Source organism: Canis aureus, chromosome 19 (assembly GCF_053574225.1).
Source record: "Canis aureus isolate CA01 chromosome 19, VMU_Caureus_v.1.0, whole genome shotgun sequence".
Taxonomy (NCBI): domain Eukaryota; kingdom Metazoa; phylum Chordata; class Mammalia; order Carnivora; family Canidae; genus Canis; species Canis aureus.
The window spans coordinates 48486108-48508513 of NC_135629.1; the positions used below are offsets into that span (position 1 = coordinate 48486108).

Consider the following 22406-nt stretch of genomic DNA (forward strand, 5'->3'; position numbering starts at 1 on the left):
ATTTCCTCCCTCATTTGGCCTGTTCAGGTTTTCTATTTCTTCCTGTTCCAGTTTTGGTAGTTTGTGGCTTTCCAGAAATGTGTCCATTTCTTCTAGATTGCCTAATTTATTGGCGTATAGCTGTTCATAGTAAGTTTTTAAAATCGTTTGTCTTTCATTGGTATTGGTGGTGATCTCTCCTTTCTCATTCATGATTTTATTAATTTGAGTCTTTTCTCTCTCTATTTATTAAGGCTGGCTAAAGGTTTATCTATCTTATTAATTCTTTCAAAGAACCAGCTCTGCCAAGAAATTCTTTGTGTCAAAATTCAACACTCTATTTTTAAAAATATTTTATTTATTTATTCATGAGAGAGAGAGAGAGAGAGAGAGAAGCAGAGTGAGAAGGGGTCTTGATCCCGGGTCTTCAGGACCACGTCCTGGGCTGAAGGTGGTGCTAAACTGCTGAGCCACTCCGACTGCACTCAACACTCTGTTTTTATGTTCATCAAAGTGTTTATTCATTTGTGTCCCCTCCAACTTTCAGGTTTCTTTGCAACACAATAGACGGGATTTAAATAAGTCTCTGTGTATATACATAAATGTGTGTGAATGTGTTTATTTGAGAAAAAGATGTATACAAATATACACACACATATACATACGCACATTCCTAACCTTGAACATTTCCTTTGGACTCAACAAAGTGCTTCTACATGTTTCATTTATTTCTTACAACGTCTTTCTGGAGTTAGGGTTCATTCCCCCACATCACCTTCAGAAATAAGGAAATTGAGGCTCAGGGTGATCACATTTTAACAATAATATAACAGAGTTAAAACTTACTGCAACCTTTTTTTGAACTCTACACAAATGCAGCCACGTAGTATGTTTATTTTTTTTAACATTTCACCTTTTAAGGCAAGTTTGTGAAAATAATTTAATACAATCAGATCCCTTTACGAACTTTCAGCTTAAAACATTTTTTTAACATAAGAACCATACACAAAATACGTTATACAAAAAGGTGTCTTAATTCCAAAAAAAAAGAGGAATGAAGGATTTTGACACCAGTTTACTGTTTAAAGGATGCTCTTCACCTGTGTTCAGTTCCAAGCACTAGTCATCACCTTTAGATCCAGTTTAAATAAAAAATTTTTATTGGAGTTCAGTTTGCCAACGTATAAGCATAACACCCAGTGCTCATCCCGCCAAGTGCTCCCCTCATTGCCCATCACCCAGTCACCCCAAACCCCCGCCCACTCCCCCTTCCACTACCCCTTGTTTATTTCTCAGAGTTAGGTGTCTCTTTAGAGCCAGTTTTGCTTAAATGGTTCACCACGTCAACCCAGTCCCATCTCTGGGCAAGTTCTCTTTTGTGATCTATCTGCTTTATCTGCCAGCTAACATTTCTGGGCTTTTGAAAGTTTTGTCTTTGTCCATGTTCTTACTTGATGGGGCTGTATTAGGAGTTTCAGTGGAGATGATACTGGTTATGAGTGTGGTAGAATTAATGGGATGGTGATTCTCCATGAACTGCTCTTTAGTGTCCTTGGCATATTCAAATAATGTGTAGGTCACAGCATCTCAAGAAACCCCCCCCTGCTTCCTGTAACTTGGCTGATTTGCTCTGCTTTACAGCTGATGATGTGGATGTTGCTAAAAGTGTTCACAGATATAATTGGAGGTGTTTGAGACTATGCTTCTGTCCAGGAAATCTCTATTAAGAAGACTGTGGGATCACCATTTTCATCTCTCCTGTATTGAAATGCAACTGGACTTAATTCTCAGAATCTTTCATCTCCTGCATAAACAGAAGGTCATACTTACAGTTCCATCTCTTGGTCTTCCTTGGCACTCACCATGTGGGTTATGAGATGCCTCCCAGGTGGCAAGGATGAAGTGAGAACAGTGGCCCTGAGGCTGAGTGTCCTCCTTCTGTGCTCTATATTGTGGGAGGTGCACCCCTCACAGTGCAGACAAGAGTCCTGTGTGCCCCTATCATATTATTTTTTGTATCCTTCCCATAATTCAGCAAACAGTATATTTTATTCTTTTTAAAGATTTATTTATTTTAGAGGGAGGGTGAGAGAGAAATCCTCCAAGCAGATTCCCTGTTCAGTGTAAGCCCTACAGGAAACTCTGTCCCAAGACCCTGAGATCATGAGCTGAGATGAAATCAAAAGTTGAATGCCTAACTCTGGGAAATGAACTAGGGGTGGTGGAAGGGGAGGAGGGCGGGGGATGGGGGTGAATGGGTGATGGGCACTGAGGGAGGCACTTGACCGGATGAGCACTGGGTGTTATTCTGTATGTTGGCAAATTGAACACCAATAAAAAATAAATTTATTATAAAACAAAACAAAACAAACAAAAGTTGAATGCTCAACTGACTGAGCCAGGGGTATTGTATACTTTAAAGGTGTGCAGGTTATTTGTATGCAATTATACTCCAATGAATCATATTCGTAAGGAGACATGGAAATTTCTAGGCAGAAGCAGGAAGAGGAAACAGAAAACATAATTATGCAAACACTTCTTCACCCTAATAGTAGACTCTCTTCCACATGGATGCCAGTTTTACATTATCAATAAAGAGATGTGCAGGATGAAAACATTAGTTTTCACATTAATAAATGTCTGACTTAAATTTTGCTTCATCTCTGACTCTATGGCCATATTATGCCAAATTATTTAGTGAAATTTGTCTTTCTGTGTAGAAAACAACTGGAGACATGTATTTGATTATCAGTTTTGCCAGTGACCATGGTAGGCAATGTGGTCACTGAGCCGAATAACAGAACAGGATCCTAATAAGGAAAAAAAAAACCAATGACTTGTTACAAAACACACTATATGTTAAAGTCTACATTTTCAGGGAAGAACAGATATTTAAAGGAATAATGGACACAAAAATGGTTACCTGAGGTGTCAGACTTTCCTTTCTTATGAAATTATAAGTGGATTTGCATGCCAAATGTGGATTTTTTTTCATAAAAGTAGTTTTACTTGTGATTTTTTTTGAAAACAAAAGAAAGCTTCCTTGGTATGATGTATTTCATTTCAGAAGAAATTATTCTTAAAACATCTGTAGAATCTCTTGGATAAATGGGAATTTCAAACATTTTTGTCCAAAATTGGGAAACAAATTGGGAGTGTAGGAAAACAACTAGGGAAAACACTGTGAGACACCAGAGAGCAGAAAGGTTAATACAGTCAGTTACTTAAGTTGTACAGAGAAGTTGATATCCCAGAAAGGGACATTCCGGAAAATCAAGAAAGGAATAAATTCTACTTCCATAATCTGATCAAAGAATTACCATGACTGGCTTTCAGGGTTTGAGTACCTGCTATTACGTGTATTTCTTCAGCCCCAGAGAAAAGGGCCCTTTTATACTTTGTTTTCCAAAGAATCTTTTCAGAGCCCTCTTTATGCCTTTATTTCTCAGGCTGTAGATGAAGGGGTTCAGCATGGGTGTGACCACTGTGTACATCACTGAGGCTGTTGCACTCAAGTGTGATGTCTGGGGAGCAGCAGAACTAAGGTACACTCCTAGGCTTGTACAGTAAAATAAGGAGACAACTGAGAGGTGAGATGCGCAAGTGGAAAATGCTTTATACTTGCCCTGAGCTGATGAGATCCCAAATATGGAGGAAATGATCTTAGAATAAGAGTAAAGGATCCCAGCAAGGGGACCACCACCCAGCAGCCCAGCTCCAAAATACATCACCATGTCATTAAGAAAGGTGTCAGAACAGGCAAGTTGGACCAACTGTTTAATTTCACAGAAAAAGTGGGGAATTTCCACCTCTGTACAGAAGGACAGCCGCAACACCACTGAGGTTTGTAACAAAGAATGCAGGGCACTCATGATCCAAGATACCAAAACCAGCAGTCCACAGATCTGGGGATTCATGATGACTGTGTAGTGCAGGGGGTGACAGATGGCCAAAAATCGGTCATAGGCCATCACGGTCAAGATGTAGTTGTCCAATCCTGCAAAGAGTAGGAAAAAATACATTTGGGTGATGCAGTCTGCATAGGTAATGACTTTTCTCTCTGTCTGTATATTCATCAGCATCTTGGGGATGGTGGTGGAGGTGAAACAAATGTCTACAAAGGACAGGTTGGCGAGGAAGAAATACATGGGTGTGTGGAGGTGGGAGTCAGAGCTGACAGCCAGGATGAGAAGCAGGTTTCCAAACACAGTGATCAGGTACATGGAGAGGAAAAACCCAAAGATGAGAGGCTGCAGTTCTGGTCCCTCTGAAAATCCCAGAAGAAGAAACTCTGAAACTTCTGTAAGGTTCCCTGGCTCCATGGGTGGGAGGTAACTATCAGGATATAGAAAAATAAATGACTAATTTCACACAAGCAAGTGTTAGTAACCTAGCATAAATGCTACCACTTGACCATATTTTAGAGTCAAGAAATTAATTTCAATATATGTGTGTGGTCTTGTCCCCATTAGGCCATCCCTTGCACCATTTCTCATCAGGAATTGTGTTTCTACCTCAGTCCTTTCCTCAAGTGTGTGTGTGTGTGTGTATATATATATATATGTATATATATATATATATATATACACATATATATATATACTCTTGTTTTATTGAGAATATTTTTCATTCCTTTATGGAATATGTACTGAGTATAGACCATGTTCCAGGCACTGTATAGACAATATATACAGGGTGCTGATAAACAATGTCCTTATAATCCTATGATGTAGATTGTAAGCAAATACAAAAAACAATTAAATGTCAGATGATGAGAGGAGCTGTGAAGACAAGGAAAGCAGGCTTAAAGGAGAGGGTTAACAGGCTTTCATTTCTTTTTACTGGATGTTCACACAAGATCTGCAAAGAAGGTGACGGGTGAATAAGACCTTGAGGGAGGTAGGGAAGGGGGTAGAATTTATCTCAGGAAGTGTGTGCCCAGCAGGGGCAATAGCCAGGGCCAATGCCCCGAGGAAGCTGCTTGATTCAGAAAACCAAGGCTCAAAAGAAAGCCAGGGTGTCGAGGGGAAGTAGCAAGAAGGAGTGTAATGAGAGGTGGTGGCAGTGTGTGTTGAGGAATGAAGCAGCCATCCACTATGGCTGAAAATTCAAGACACACGGAATCCCTCATTTTATTAGTTTTGCAGGACTTTCTTAATTTTGCTATAGAGATGTCCTGTGAGTTGAAATGGAAACCCCTGTTAGTAACTACTGTTGGTTGAGTTCTGGATTCTGTCAATTAGAGTCAGCCTAGGATATGTGAGCCCTGGTAACCTTGCTCTGAGGACTGCCATCAACACACACACACACACACACACACACACACACACACACACACACCATGACCCACTTATGGCCTCCTGTACTACTGACTGCCATGACTTTTTCAACCCCACCCACACTATATAGACCAGTAGTTGATACACATCAGTCTGGCCAGATTTTGTTATCTTTTCCCTAAAGAATGCAGAAATGGTACCCAGAAATTCTTATGGGCAAATAAACTTGAGGATGCCTATCAGTATGCTCTTTTTATGCCTAATACCAACTTAAAGAAACATGGGCAATCTTCTCAGTAAAGACAGAGAGAAAAGAGAGGAATGACATGGACATGAGAGGGAAGACAGATCCAATAGTGCAGGTGGCCCCTGAGAAACTGACCAAGAGGAAGAAAAAGCGTCTTTGGTTCTGGTGACACTTCTGACCTCCTTAGATCCCCTTGATGCCCAGCAAAAGTAATAAGGAGAAAAAGCCAAAGTAGTGATATTTTCATGGTGTGAAACACATAGATGGAATGCTATGAGAGAAAAATGAGCAAAAGATATAAACTAACACTTAACAATAGGAAATATACAAAGTAGAACAGCAGGTGAACTATTTTAATATCATGGAGGAGAAGGATTGCTTTGCTCATGGCCAGTGCATATTTATTTGACCAATTGCTGTTTATATGGCCTAGTGGGGAGGAGGTGAAGCAAGCCACTTCCTAATTTATCTTATGTGACATCTTTTCTTTGTTATTCTTGTTCTTTGAGGTTTGATCTTTTTGACAAGTCTTGGTTCCAGTCTTTGCCTCAGATTCAGCTCTCTACCTCCTGCACTCACCATGACAATCTATCCTCTTATGCAAGATTGCTTCTCTGTGTGATTTTTCCATAGGGACCTTACATGACATACATATTTATTTTATGGCACTTTGTATTTGCCATTACATGCAGTACCAAGTGAGCAGACATGTCATCTACATTGTTCACTTTTGTTTTTTCCCAAACTATGGGAGTATATGTGTCTTAAGTGCTTTTATATAAATACACTTAAGAAAATGAGATGCTATAGAACAAGAAGAATGGCAAGGAGATAAACCTGTTAACTACAGTAATTTTACACAACTGAATTAAAACTAAAAGGAACGTCAAAAACAAACTGAACATGACATACCACACACTCAATAATATCAACATCAATTAGTAGTGAAGACCTCGACATAAGAGAATATATCATAAAATGTATCTAGAACTTTCTGGCACATACTGATTGTTCTGTAATTATTTGTTGAATGAGTTAGGAATTAGGTCACAATAGACATGGATAGATGAGAAGGTTGTACTTCAATTAGAAAAGACTGGATTGTTGAATGAAAATGGGCACAAAGGGCTGTCCGGAAGGAAATGAGGTGGTTCCATATCTTATTCACTCTTAAGGAAAACAGAGGGATTAAAGATACCGGTGTAAAAGTAAATAAAATATTGTAAATGAACATATAAAAAAGTGTACATAAAAATCTATAGGTGGGCAAAACCATCATTATTAAGGTGAGAAAATCAGAAACAAAAAGGAAGACATATTTAACTTTATCAACTTAACATTTTTTAAAGATCAATAATACCAAACCAAAAATCGGTTTAATAATAACAATTTTGTAAAAATCATTTGAAATGTAGCTGTGAGAAACGGGCATGAAATATATGGACAACAATAATGATAATAATGGACAAATGAATGGGGATCTAATATATGAATCTTTCTCAAGGTGGTGATAGTTAGAAAAAACAAGTAAGATTTCTTTCTCATGCCCATCAGCTAAGAAAGCCAATGAAGAGTTGCCACGTTGATTGGGGCTGGAACTTCTAATCTGTCAGTGAAAGGGGTACTCTCTAATTTTGTTGGCAGAAATAGGAAATGTGGAATGCTAGGGAAACTATCTGAAGGCAGCTATAAATATTAAAAATACAGACACAACCTCCAGAAACAGATCCAATCACAAAAGTCCAAAAAACACTAAGGAATAACCAAGATATGAAAACAAGGCATAAACATGTATAAAGGGTAATTTATCACTGCTAAGGATGAAGCAATTTCTTTTTCATGTATAGCAAAGACTGACACATGAAGAATATTAAAATGTCTGCTCAACTCTTAGTAAGAAAAAAGAAAATGACAAAGCAACGCATGAGACAGAATGTGCAGTGTGGTGATTACAGTGAATAATAGCATCATAGATTGGAAAGTCACCAAGAGAGTAGAGTTTAAAAGATCTCATCATAAGGTAAGGACTTTGTGACAACGCATGGTAGCAAGTGTGGTGATCATTTTGTCATGTATACAAGTATGAAATCATTATGTTTTATATCCAAAACTAATAGGGATGTTATATGTCAATTGTACCACCACAACAAAAAATTCAGCAATTGAGAGCCCAATATCACTGACTAATAGATTTGACCACATGAAATTCATAACCTTTCACAAATTCCCCACAAATACATTTACACAGACATAAAATAACTAAATGGCCAACAGTTTGTATAAAAACTCCAATTCTTTGTTATAACGGATCACAGTTTTATTTTATTTATTTTTAAAAAGATTTTATTTTAAAGCAATCTCTATACACTGCATGAGACTCAAACTCACAACCTTGAGATCTAGAGTTGCATGCCTCATTGACCAAGTCAGCCAGGCACCCCAATTATCAAAATTTTAAAAAAGAAAAAAAAAAACCATGGAGTGACTTGGTGACAGGCACTGAGAGGGGCACTTGACGGGATGAGCACTGGGTATTATATGTTGGCAAATCAAACTCTAATTAAAAAAATATACAAAAAAGAGAAAAACACCCCACTGTTATAACACTATCCAAAAACAAAGGACATGCATAGAAAAATTTTTAAAAGAAGCTACCAAATGACCAACAAACCCACAAATACAGTCAGCCTCACAAGTTCTAAAATAATGCAAACTAAAGCTCATTAGCATACCCACTTTTATCTATTTCATATAGTTTTTTCATGTGAGTTCTCAGAATGAGAGAAGATAATGTGTGTATGTTTCACACACCACAATGGCAAGGATGTATTTGCAATCATGGCTTGGTCTGGATCTTTCTCATCTATGTGGAAGCATAGTTTAAGATGCCCTGTCTTAAAATAAAAGGACATGTCCTCACTTCACTGTATCTCTCTCCACAGCTAATATCCTATTTGTGGTTCCTGTTAATGAGAAAAATCCTTGCACTCTTTTACTGGGAGCATATTATGCCTCCCCATTCCTTTTAACTAAGCTTTCATTAATATGATCCAATTGTCAACATTGATACTGCACTTCTGATTGCAAGGTTTACTTTTATTTTCAGCATCCTAAATAAATACACTCATTTGCTGGTAAAGCCAGCAAACAACTGCAGTGATCTCTGCATTCTGGGCTATGCTGAATGGATTCTCAGTGGCCTCAGGTGCAAGTTCTTGCCTTCAGATGCCTCTGATCCTCTCCTGCAGTTTCTGTTGGGCTATTGAACTCACCTGCATGGGAACTCAGAGAGCAAGTTTTCCCTTTGCAAGTCACAATTCCTCCCTGGATAGTTGATGATGGAGATTAAACTCTGCCCCCGACAAGACAGCGGGAAGGTCTCATGCATTGGTCTCCTAGCCAGACTTATGACTACAAAAGCAACAATGATGTTCTGTCCAACCAAAATACACACTCTGAGATTCTGTAGCAGAAGAGGTATTTACAGTTCCCCACGTTGCTCATTAAGCACATTTCTCTCTTGGCGCTCCAGCCTTTAAATGCGTGATTTCTCCTGGGTATACTAGTCTGGACAGAATGGAAATATTCCTGGCTAATTCTCTGTTCCTAGGAGACCCCATTGTACATCAGGTGAATTCAGTTTTCATACTTTTTCTCCATTAATTATTCTCCTATTTTCAGAGGTCTAAACTTCTCAGCACTTGACCACAACCTTGATTTAAAGTTATATCCATGGCCAAGTTCAAAAAGGGTGTTGCCTGTGTTCTCCTCTAGGATTTGATGGAATCTTGTTTCACATTTAGATATTTCATCCATTTTGAGTTTATCTTTGTGTATGGTGAAAGAGAGTGGTCTAGTTTCATTCTTCTGCATGTGGATGTCCAATTTTCCCAGCACCATTTATTGAAGAGGCTGTCTTTTTTCCAGTGGGTAAGTCTTTCCTCCTTTGTTGAATATTAGTTGGCCATAAAGTTGAGGGTCTACTTCTGGATTCTCTATTCTGTTACATTTATCTATGTGTCTGTTTTTGTGCCAGTACCACACTATCTTGATGACCACAGCTTTGTAGTACAACCTGAAATCTGGCATTGTGATGCCCCCAGCTATGGTTTTCTTTTTTAAAATTCCCCTGGCTATTTGGGGTGGTTTCTGATTCCACACAAATCTTAAAATAATTTGTTCCAACTCCCTGAAGAAAGTCCATGATATTTTGATAAGGATTGCATTAAACGTGTAAATTGCCTTCTTGCAAGATACATCCATTAAGGCAAGAGAAACAAAAGCAAAAATGAACTATTGGGACTTCATCAAGATAAGAAGCTTTTGCACAGAAAAGATACAGTCAACAAAACTAAAAGCAACCTACAGAATGGGTGAAGATATTTGCAATGACCTAAGAGAAAGGGCTAGTATCCAAGATCTATAAAGAACTTACTAAACTCAACAGCAAAGAAACAAACAATCCAATCATGAAATGGGCAAAAGACATAAAGAGAAATCTCACAGAGGAAGACATAGACATGGCCAAGAAGCACATGAGAAAATGTTCTGCATCACTTGCCATCAGGGAAATACAAATCAAAACCACAATGAGATACCACCTCACACCAGTGAGAATGGGGAAAATTAACAAGGCAGGAAACCACAAATGTTGGAGAGGATGAGGAGAAAAGGGAACCCTCTTGCACTGTTGGTGGGAATGCGAACTGGTGCAGCCACTCTGGAAAACTGTGTGGAAGTTCCTCAAAGAGTTAAAAATAGATCTGCCAGATCTGTCAGAATGCTGAAATTAAAATTATGAAATTCTGACATGGTGGTTCTCAACTGGGATCATTGGCCATGTCTGAGGGGCTGCTACCAGACAGCTGTAACCCATAGGCCTGCACCCAGGAAAGTGACTATCCAGGCCTAGTGTCAATAGTGAGAAGGGGAGAAATAGGATTCTAGACCAGGTCTTCTCTACCTTCATTGTGCATACAAATCAGCAAAGTTTGTAGTTAAAATGCAAATTCTGACTCATCAGTTGTCCAGTGGGTCCAGAGACTCTGCACTTTTTAAAAAGTTTTAATTAACTAATTAGTTAGTTAATTTTTTTTATTTAGAGAGAGAGAGAAAGAGAACAAGAGCAGGAGAAGGCAGAGAAGGAGAGAGAGAGGGAGAAGGAGAATGTCAAGTTGACTTGGTGCTGAGGGCAGAGCCCAACATTGGGCTCCATCACATGACCTTAATCATGACCTGAGCAAAAACCAAGAGTAGATGTTTAAAGTATTGAGCTCTTCAGATGTCCTTGGAGACTCTGCATTGCTAATAAGCCCCCAGGTGGTGTTGATGCTACAGGTCCTGGTCTGGTGAACACAGTTTGAGAGCAAGGCTGTGGTTCTGTGTTAGAGTCACATGTAGGTAGTTTTAGGTTGTCTCCACCAGGAATCTTCCTTGTAGATATTTGAAAAAGAAGAGTTTTATACTCAATATTTGGGTGGTGAAAAATTCTGTGCTCAATTTTTTTTAATTAGAAGGGCTCTTGATGGACATCAAATAATTTATATGAAAAAGACTTTGTAGTAGGCACAAGAAGGGCCTCCAAAAGGTGTCATCCTGAAGAACCTTTGAAAATGTTAGCTTACTTAAGTGGGCAATTAAGACAGCAGATTGAATAAAGCTACTAGTCATTATCTTACAATAAGAAGATAATATGGATTATCCATATTGAACTAGTACAATCACAATGGTCCTCTAAATGTGGAAGAGTGAGGAAGAAGAATGGAGTCAGACATATGAAGCTACTGTTGTGCTGGTTTTGCAGATTGAGGAAAGGCCACGAGCCAAGGAATGTGGGGGGCACTGGACATAGGAGCAAGAAAGGGGATGCTCTCTTCCAGAGCATGCAGAAGGATCCTGACCCACAACCATCATTATTTTAGGCCAATGACACCTCTTTTATGCTTCTGATCTCTAGAACTTTCAGAGAATTATTTGTTTTGAATTGGGAGTATGGATATTTGTTACGAGAGTGAAAATAATCCAATACAGATATTTATCCAATAAGATGTTGTTCACAGGAACTGGGTTTAAGCCTCTCAAAGCATTCAGTTAACTTCTCTTTGGCCAAGACATTTTGTGTTGTAATTCCAAATTAAGGAGAGAAATTGGAGTTGATTTGGAGATATTCAGCCCTATTCGATGGTACAGAAAATTTCCTAGTGCATAAATGTAAATATGGCTTTAGTTTTGAGGCCTTTGGAGCATTAGGATAGGAATATAATTAATTCCTGAGTAATATTCCATTGTATATATATACCACATCTTCATTATCCATTCATCTTTTGATGGAAACCGAGGCTCCTTCCATAGTTTGGCAATTTGGACATTGCTGCTATAAACATTGGGGTGCAGGTGTCTCAGCTTTTCACTGCATCTGTGTCTTTGGGGTAAATCTCCAGTAGTGCAATTGCTGGGTCATAGGGTAGCTCTATTTTTACTCAGCCATTAGAAATGACGAGTACACATCATTTGCTTTGATGTGGATGGAACTGGAGGGTATTATGCTGAGTGAAGTAAGTTAATTCGAGAAGGACAATCATCATATGGTTTCACTCATATGGGGAATATAAAAAATAGTGAAACGGATTATAGGGGAAAGGAGAGAAAATGAGTGGGAAAAATCAGAGAGGGTGATAAACCATGAAAGACTCCTAACTCTGGGAAATGAACAAGGGGTAGTAGAAGGGGAGGTGAGCAGGGGGGTGGGGTGACTGGTTGACAGGCGCTGAGAGGGGCACTTGATAGGATGAGCACTATATGTTGGCAAATCGAACTCCAATAAAAAATATACAAAAAGGGGAAAGTAATTAATTATTAAAACTAACTCACCCTAAATTAAAAAAAATGATTTATTAATTTGAGAGAGAGAGGGGATGGTTAGAGGGAGAGAGAAACTCAAGCAGACTCCTCACTGAGTCTGGAGACTGATGTGGGGGTTGATCCCATGACCCTGTGACCTGGGCTGAAACTTAGAGTTAGATGCTCAACTGATTGCACCATCCAGGTACCCTGCTGTAAATTTTTTTTTATACAAATCACTCATTCTACTTTAAATATTTTTGTCTATCGTGGCCATTGCTGCTATAAACATCGGGGTGCAGGTGTCCCGGCGTTTCATTGCATTTGTATCTTTGGGGTAAATCCCCAACAGTGCAATTGCTGGGTCGTAGGGCAGGTATATTTTTAACTGTTTGAGGAACCTCCACACAGTTTTCCAGAGTGGAAGGAGCCTCGGTGTCCAACGAAAGATGAATGGATAAAGAAGATGTGGTTTATGTATACAATGGAATATTACTCAGCTATTAGAAATGACAAATACCCACCATTTGCTTCAACGTGGATGGAACTGGAGGGTATTATGCTGAGTGAAGTAAGTCAGTCGGAGAAGGACAAACATTATATGTTCTCATTCATTTGGGGAATATAAATAATAGTGAAAGGGAATATAAGGGAAGGGAGAAGAAATGTGTGGGAAATATCAGAAAGGGAGACAGAACGTAAAGACTGCTAACTCAGGGAAACGAACTAGGGGTGGTAGAAGGGGAGGAGGGCGGGGGGTGGGAGTGAATGGGTGACGGGCACTGGGTGTTATTCTGTATGTTAGTAAATTGAACACCAATAAAAAATAAATTAAAAAAATAAAAAAATAAAATAAAAAAAAAAAATAAAATAAAATAAAATAAAATTTAAAAGCAAAAAAAATTTTTTTTTGTCAAAATTTCTACATTTTTTCTATTTCACATTTATGGAAACATTCCTTTTCATTTCGTTTTCTGCAGCTTTCAACTTTTCTTTCAACAGGACAGATGGGATTATAATCCAGTGTGTGTATATGTGCACACATTTGTGTGAGCATATTTATTTGAAAGAAACATGTGCATGTGAACACATTCATGTACATACACACGTTCCTCACTCTCAAATGTTTTCTTTGGACTAAAAAAAGTGTATCCAACATTTTATTTATTTCTCACAACATTCATTTCAAGTTCTAAATTACCTTCAGTAATAAGGAAATGGATGTCCAGGTGAGTAATATTTTTAAAAATAACAGAAAAATATAAATAAAACTTCCTGGGCATTTTCTTAAAAATGGACCCATACAGTCCGTATGCATAATTCAACTATGGCACCAGTAATCCCCTTTGGAAAATTACACATTTCATATATGTGCAGTTTACTGTATGTAATTATGCTACAAAAATTAGTTAGAATTTAAAATTCTAATGGTTTATGACTCACATTGGATCAAAAGGACATGTAGCTGGGTCACACCTGATAGAGATGGGAGAAATGTCTTATCACTGGGAAAAGGCAAAGTGTGATATATGATATAGAAATAGCAAAATTAAATTAATGTGATTTATATTTGGTAACTTACTTTTTCAATAAGCTGTAAGATTAACCTCCATATATAAAGGAAATAAATATCATCTGTTAGTTGAAGAAAGACATGAACTACAGCCCCACACAGCGTCATGGGTGACCTTTAGGAACACAATGTAGGGACTGATAAGTAGTTCAGAATAGATCAGAACAACTCCCTACCAGACAATCTCATTCAATAATAAAGGTGTTATGTGAAGATACATGTTTTCAGAATAGCTGGTTATGCAGTCTTAGTGAACAGATACAATTATAAAAGCAACCAGAACTGAGAGAAATTATAAAAATCTGCTTTTCCCTATAGGGAAAAGCATTTGTACTGAAATTTGGGGACAGATTTCATGATTACTCTGCTATTGCAATTTATCAGACAGAGCAGAATATTAATAAAGTAAGTTAATTAAATGTATGGAGAAATTGAATTCAAACAAATGGAAATTCCAGGAAATAAATACAAGGAGCTGATTCTACTTCCCCAGTCTGATCAAAGAATGACAGTTCCTGGCTCTGACCCTATGAGCCCTGCAATCTTGGGCACATCTTCAGCCCCAGTATCACTGGAGCCCCAATGATTCTTTTCAGAGCTGTCTTTATGTCATTGTTTCTCAAGCTATAGATGAACGGGTTCAGCATGGGTGTGAACACTGTGTACATCACTGAGGCCACTGCACTTGCGTGGGAGTTCTGGGTAGCAGCAGAGCTAAGGTACACTCCTAGGCTAGTACAAAAAAATAAGGAGACAACTGAGAGATGAGATGCACAGGTGGAAAAAGCTTTATACTTGCCCTGAGCTGATGAGATTCTACAAATGGAGGAAACAATCTTAGAATACGAGTAAAGGATCCCAGTGAGGGGACCACCAGCCAGCAACATAGCTGCAAAATACATTACCACATTATTAAGAAAGGTGTCAGAACAGGCAAGTTGGATCATTTGATTGAGTTCACAGAAAAAGTGGGGGATTTCCACCTCTGTACAGAAGGACAGCCGCAACACCATTGAGGTTTGTAACAAGGAATGCAAGACACTCGTGGTCCAGGATACCAGAACCAGCAGTCCACAGAGCCTGGTGTTCATGATGGCCATGTAGTGTAGAGGTTGACAAATGGCCACAAACCTGTCATAAGCCATCACAGCCAGGAGATAGATGTCCAAACCTGAAAAGATTATGAAAAAATACATCTGTGTGATGCAGCCTGCATAGGTGATGACTTTGCTCTGAGTCTGAATGTTCCACAGCATCTTTGGGACAGTGGTGGAGGTGAAACAGATGTCCACCAAGGACAGGTTGGCAAGGAAGAAGTACATGGGGGTGTGGAGATGGGATTCAGAGCTGATGGCCAGGATGATGAGCAGGTTTCCAAACACAGTGATCAGGTACATGGATAGGAAAAGCCCAAATATGAGGGGCTGAAGTTCTGGTTCCTCTGAAAACCCTAGAAGAAGGAATTCTGACATTCGTGTAGCATTGGCTGGTTTCATGTGGTTGCACTGACTCCCAGGGAAGAAGAAAAAGAAATTAATTATTACATGAAGTGCGTGGCTCACATGGCTGAAATATGATAATTTCTATTTTACCATCGAGAAGTTAATTTCTGTATCTTGTGTAGGGACTGTCTCCTTGAAGAGATTCCCCCCCTTCGTTTTATCTCTGATTAGGCATTTGTTCTCATTACCCACCTTCCCCCACAGAGGTCATACATGCTACTGCTTTATTAGAAATATCTTTTGTACATTTGAGGAATATGTATTGAGGGTCAAACATTCTCCAGGCAATGTCTTGGTGATGAGTTTGGGATCCTGAAAATCAAAAGCCAGTATAATCCAATGATGGAAAGAGAATGGAAACATATAAAAATATTAATAATACATTAGCAGGTGTCAAGTGCTATGAAGAGAATTAGAGCAGGTATCAAGGAGAGAGTGGATATGAGTGTTATTTTGTAATTGGAGTTCAGGCAAGACCAGTAAACAAGGTGACCTTTGAACAGAGACCCCATAGAAGAGGGGGAAGGAGCCGTGAACATGTCTGGGGAACTGTGTGCTGGAAGAGGGAATGGCTTCTGTAGAGGTCCTGAGGATTATACTACTTTGAGCTACTCAAATCCACAAAAGGAAGCAAGCATGGGAAGGGGAATAAGTAGGAGAATGATGAGGGATGGTTTCAGGCAATTTTAAAGAAATAGATCACTTTGCTGCTGGTCATTCACTCACATTACACACTTTTTTTCTTTTTAATTTATTTTTTATTGGTGTTCAATTTACTAACATACAGAACATTACACACTTTTTGTATTTTATAATCTATTTGCAAAAAAGTCCTGGATTTTGAAATAGAGTCCCTCCTGAGTACCATCTGGTGATTGAGTTCTGGCCTATGTATTGTAAGAGTCACTTTGGAATATATTAGACTATGTATCCCTGCTCTGAAGACTGTTCTCACTCCACAAGGTACATGTATACATGCGCATGTGCTCTTGCATGCATGCATGTGTGCAGACATACACTCCAGATCATTGGTCCCTGGGCTGTGTTCTTACCATGACTCCTCACTCCTAGCCTCCATGATGAAGCTGGAGTGACAGTAACTCAGGCTGTTGGATTAGAGATCCTTCCCCCAAACAATGTAAAATACTACCTGACATTCAAATTAGCCAGCTTCCAATGGACAGACATATTTACCTATATAAATTTAAAACTTTTTATGGGCAATATAATAAACCAAAAGTCAATAAACAATAATCGGTCAACTGCATTTGAAATGCTGCTAGCAGGTGCCTGAGTGGCTCAGTGGGTTAAGCATCTGGCTTTGGCTCAGGTCATGATGCCAGGGTCCAGGGAGTTAGCCCCAGTTTTGGCTCCCTACTCCATGCGGAGTCTCCTTGTCCCTCTCCATCTACCCCTCCCTTCTGCTTGTACTCTCTCTTGCTCTCATGTGTGCTCTTTCTCTCAAATGAATAAATAAAACCCCTTTTAAAAAAGGAATGCTGCTAGCTGCAGAATAGGCATAGAATTTATGGAATACAATAATCAGGGGGCATCTAACAATGAACATGGTGACAAGTACATAAATATTTGCTCAAATTTAGTGGTGGTTCAAGAAGACAACAAAATGAGGGGGAAATATGAGAGAGGGTGACAGAACATGAGAGACTCCTAACTCTGGGAAACAAAGGGGTATTGGAAGAGGATATGGGCGGGGGGATGGGGTGACTGGGTGACGGGCACTGAGGGGGACACTTGACGGGATGAGCACTGGGTGTTATACTATATGTTGGCAAATTGAACTCCAATAAACATATACAAAAAAAGAGAAGACAACAACAAAAAAATCTCATTATTTTGGTTATTGATATAATTGGCTGCTTCCACATAAGGGGCATAAATATTCATAATTGTTAGGTATTCTTGTTGGACAGACTCTTTAAGTGTGATACAGTGTTCCCTCTTCATCTCTTATTAAGTCTTTGGCTTAAAATCCAATATGAGGATTGCTACCCTGGCTTTCTGTAGAGGACCATTTGCATGGTAAATGGTTCTCCTCCCACTTCATTTTCAGTATGAAGGTGCCCTTAGGTCTAAAATGAGTCTCTTGTAGACAGCATATAGATGAGTCTTGCTTTTTATCCAGTCCAATATCCTGTGTTTTTTTTATTGGATCATTTAGTCCATTCACGTTCAGAGTAACTATTGAAAGATATGGGTTTAGTGACATAGTATCATCTATACACTCCCTGTTTCTGCAGATTGTTTCCTTGGGATCCCTCTTTGCTTACAGGTTCCCCCTTAATATTTCTTACAGGCTGCTTTAGTGGTCACATATTCTTTCAATTTCTGCCTATACTAGAAGCTCTTTATCTCTCCTTCTATTCTGAATGACAGCTTTGCTGAATATAGTATTCTTGGCTGCATGTTTTTCTCATTTAGTACCCTGAATATATCCTGCCAGCTCTTTCTGGCCTGCCAGGTCTCTGTGGATAGGTCTGCTGTTAATCTGATATTTCTCCCCATATAAATTAGCAGCTCTCTTGTCTTGAGCTGCTTTTAGGATTCTCTCTGTATCTCTGAAATTTGTAAGCTTCACTATTATATGTTGGGGTGTTGATTGGGTTTTGTCTATTTTGGGGGGTCTTCTCTACCTCTTGGATATGAATGTTTGTTTCCTTCTCCAGATTAGGGAAGTTCTCAGTCATCATTTGTTCAAACATACTTTCTGGTCCTCTCTCCACATCCTCTGGAATCCCAATAAAATGAATATTATTCTTTCTCAAACTATCACTTAGTTCCTGCAGTCTCTCCTCATGGGCTTTTAGTTGTTTTCCTCTCTTTTCCTCAGCTTCCTTTCCCCCCCAACAACTTGTATTCCATGTCATTCACTCTCTTTGACTCATTAACCCTAGCTGTCAGAGCACCAAGTTTAGACTGCATCTCAGTTACAGTATTTCTAATTTAGGCCTGATTAGATCTCAATTCTGCAGTAAGAGAATCTCTAGACTCTTTTTTGCTTTTATCATGAGTCACCAGTAATTTTATAATTGTAATCCTGAATTCTATCTCTGGCATATTACTTAAAGCCATATACATTAGATCTGTTGAAGAGAGTATTACTTCTGGTTCTTTCTTTTCTGGTGAATTCTTCCTTCTAGTCATTTTTTCCAGTGAAGTATGGTTGTATGAGTGAGCAGAGTCAAAAATACCAACCATGAACTAAATAAAATACATCCTAGATAATTACAAAGAGGTCAGGGACCAAAAAATTAAAAAGAAAGAAAGAAAGAAAGGAAAAGACCATAAAAGTGAAAAACAAATTAAAAAAATAGTAAAAACCTTAAAGAAATTAGGAGGAAGTGGTGGGGGAAAGAGAATATAGTCTCACAGAGTTGACCAAGATGGTGATCCTCTTGGTTCTGAGTGTATTTTGGTCTGTATACTAGAGGGTGATAAATTACAATTTATATGAACAAGCAAAACTTATATAGAGAAACAACACAACTGCAAAAACAAAAACAAGAAGACAAAAATCAGAGAGGGTGACAAAGCATGAGAGACTCCTAACTCTGGGAAATGAACAAGGGGTAGTGGAAGGGGAGTTGAGCAAGGGGATGGGGTGACTGAGTGATGAGCACTGAGGAGAGCACTTGATGGGATGAGCACTGGGTACTATACTATATGTAGGCAAATCAAACTCCAATAAAAAAATAAAAAACCATATAAAGAGACCAAAAACAAAAACAAAACAATAAGACAAAAGAGGGGGGGCAGAATGGGAAGGAAGAGAGAATATAATTTCACAGTGTGGCCCAACACGACACTCCTCTTGGTTCTGAGTGTATTTTGGTCCATATGTTAGAAGGTATGCTGAGTGAAATAAGTCAATCAGAGAAATACCATTATCACATGGTTTTACTCATATGTGGAATAGTGAAAGGGACAATAAGGAAAAAGGAGGGAAATTGAGTGGGGGAAAATTAGAGAGGAAGACAAACCATGAGAAACTCCTAACTCTGGGGGAAAAATGAAGGGTTCCAGAAGGGGGAGTGGGTGGGGGGACGGGATAAATGATCGATGGGCATTATGGAGGGCACATGATGAGATGAGCACTAGGTGTTATGGTGTCAAATTGAATTTAAATAAAATATAAAATAACAACACAGGAAAAAAAGAAATCTCTTACACACCCATCAGCTTATGGGATAGTATAAAGATCTCTCATGCTGATTGGGGTGGATGTTTAAACAGGTAGCAAAATAAATTTCTCTAATTTTGTTGGCAGAAATGTAAACTGTTACAATGTTGGGAAAACAACCTAAAGATAGGTATAAGTATGAAAATACACATATTCTTCAGTTCATGGATTCTCAATCTCAGTACTATTGACATTCTGGTCCAGTCTGTTCTCTGTAGTGGTGTGTGTCCTGGGCTCTGTAGCTATTTTTAGAGCATCCCTGGCCTCTCCTGATACCTCTCATATGACTCCAAACTGTTCAGTGTCTCCTGGGGAACAAGATCTCCTCTGGTAGAGAACCAGATTTTTAACATAACAATCTCCAAATATTTTTGTAGGATTTTTATAATAGCAAGGTATTGAGAAAGAAAACACTTTCAAAGTGTGAGTGGCACAACCATGTTGTGAAATATTATGCAGATGTTGAAATAAAGACTCAGAACTACCCTAGTTGACTGAGGGAGGTGCATGAGGTATTACTGAGTAAGAAGGAAGAATGGAAACAGGTAGAAAATAAGACTTCATCAGAGCTTAAAGAGCATTCATGATGAATACAGGATACTACTCATCTGTTTATATGGTGTGTGAATGTGTATGTGTGCATCATCTGTGCTGATTTGAAAAGCACTAAGAACATAAGGAAGAAAGATTGTCAGGATGAATGAAATTAGGTCAAGTATAGTGGTTTCAAAACAACTGTGTGAAATCAAAGTATATGAAAATCTAAAACTGATGTATATAAAGCCATAAAAGAATAACTGAGTGTTATCAAGATGGGTCGCTAATTCCAGATTTAATGACCAAAGACTTGGAATAAAGGAACATGAGAGAATGACATTTACAACTGAGGAGGAGATAATTTCTAAGTGATAATGTTTTTCTTACATAAAGGTATATTGATTCAAATATGTTTATGGAAGGTAAAGGTGATTTCAGTCAAATGTAAAGAAGAGATGATGGTCAAAGATGATGTAACTTTTGGAAATAGATTTCATCACAAAGAGCCAAAAGGGCCCACAGGGAATGACAGAGATGTGAAAACAAGTGAGAAATATGTATAGAGATGATTTATTAGCACTCAATGTACAAAATACAATTTATTTTTATGTTTATCACAAGGATTGGCAAGTGAAGAATATTAGTGACAACTCAATTTTAAAGTGAAGATAATGAAATAAAAATGGTATTATGCTGAGTGAAATAAGTCAATCGGAGAAGGACAAACACTATATGGTCTCATTCATTTGGGGAATATAAAAAATAGTGAAAGGGAATAAAGGGGAAAGGAGAAAAAATGAGTGGGAAATATCAGAAAGGGAGACAGAACATGAAAGACTCCTAACTCTGGGAAACGAACTAGGGGTGATGGAAGGGGAGGTAGGAGGGGGTGGGGGTGACTGGGTGACGGTCACTGAGGTGGGCACTTGATGGGATAAGCACTGGGTGTTATTCTATATGTTGGCAAATTGAACACCAATAAAAAATAAATTTATTAAAAAAATCCAATGTAGAGAACACCATATAACCAAGTGACAGACTTGAGCCCATAGTACTAATAAACACAATTTCCTACATATATATTTACACATACACAATAGAACTCAATGCAAACAGCAAAGTTGGTAAAACAACAAAACCTTCTTCTAATGTTGTTTGAAAAAAATGCAATAAAAAATGAAAATAATACCTCCCTGGATCCACTGTACAAATGCAAAGACCTGATAGAGACAATGTATAATAGAGAAAACCAATGAGTAACTAATCTACAAATATTCAGCTTCCTGGTAATGAAATCATTGCAATCAATGCTCCTTAGCATAGCTTTCACCTGTCAGATAATTGTTTTTGTTTTTTTTTGTTTTTATTTTTTATTATTTATTTTTTATTTTTTATTGGTGTTCAATTTACTAACATACAGAATAACCCCCAGTGCCCGTCACCCATTCACTCCCACTCCCCGCCCTCCTCCCCTTCCAACACCCCTAGTTCGTTTCCCAGAGTTAGCAGTCTTTACGTGAATACCCTAAGTAATGGGGATGGTGTGAAATGGTGTATCTCATGAATTACGTTTATCTGCAAGCCATGAATCAGTCTAGGTTTTCTCATCATTATGCAAACAGAGTCCAATAAGCCCCTTTTTAAAGATGAAAAAGAAATTTTCATCTGATTTCACTGGTCATCCCTCCATCCCTAATATTTCTACTCCCTTTAATTGCTAAACTCACTGGTTATGTGCTACTTTTATTGGAAGTACTTTATGCCTCACACCCCCTTACTTCATTGTCAACAATCACCCATGTGCTGCTAGCTCTACATCCACTTCTTTCTTTAATATCATCAGTGAATCCATTAACCAACTCATCAGCAAGCAAATGAGCATAGAAATCTCTGGTTTTGGGCTAGGCTGGTGGCTGTCAGCTGACCTCATGTCGATGCACCTGGCTTGGATTGTCTCTGACCCTTTTCTGGAGGACTTGCTGGGCTCTGGGACTCACCTGCATGGGAACTCTGATGAAGTCTCCGTGTGGCAGTCTGAATTCCTCCTGGGTGGGAATGATGGTGACTAAATTCTGTCCCCACACAAGACAGCAGGAAAGAGGCTAGTGTTAGTCTCTCAGACAAGCTTAGGACTCGAGAGGCAACAACTAGGTCCCATCCAGCCCACGGTGGCACAGGCAGAGGGGCTGCCACTCGGGATATTTAGAGCTTCCTCTATTCATGAGGCAGTTTCCCTCCTGCTCCTCCAAGC

General features: G+C 38.7%; 1 protein-coding gene and 2 pseudogenes across 1 annotated transcript; all 3 read right to left on the reverse strand.

The window, feature by feature from the left end:
* Nucleotides 1–1264: 1264 nt before the first annotated feature.
* LOC144291112 (RWD domain-containing protein 4-like) lies at nt 1265–1844 on the reverse strand (annotated as a pseudogene).
* A 1488-nt stretch (nt 1845–3332) lies between these two features.
* Nucleotides 3333–4301, reverse strand: LOC144291113 (olfactory receptor-like protein OLF4). The gene has a single exon (XM_077860847.1). It carries the CDS (start codon nt 4299–4301, stop codon nt 3333–3335), a length of 969 nt encoding a protein of 322 aa, XP_077716973.1.
* Nucleotides 4302–14585: 10284 nt separating this feature from the next.
* LOC144289330 (olfactory receptor-like protein OLF4) lies at nt 14586–15414 on the reverse strand (annotated as a pseudogene).
* Nucleotides 15415–22406: the final 6992 nt, after the last annotated feature.

Bases quoted from the DNA above. Each gene is read 5' to 3' on its own strand.
- LOC144291113 (XM_077860847.1), bottom strand. From the start codon at position 4,301: ATGGAGCCAGGGAACCTTACAGAAGTTTCAGAGTTTCTTCTTCTGGGA.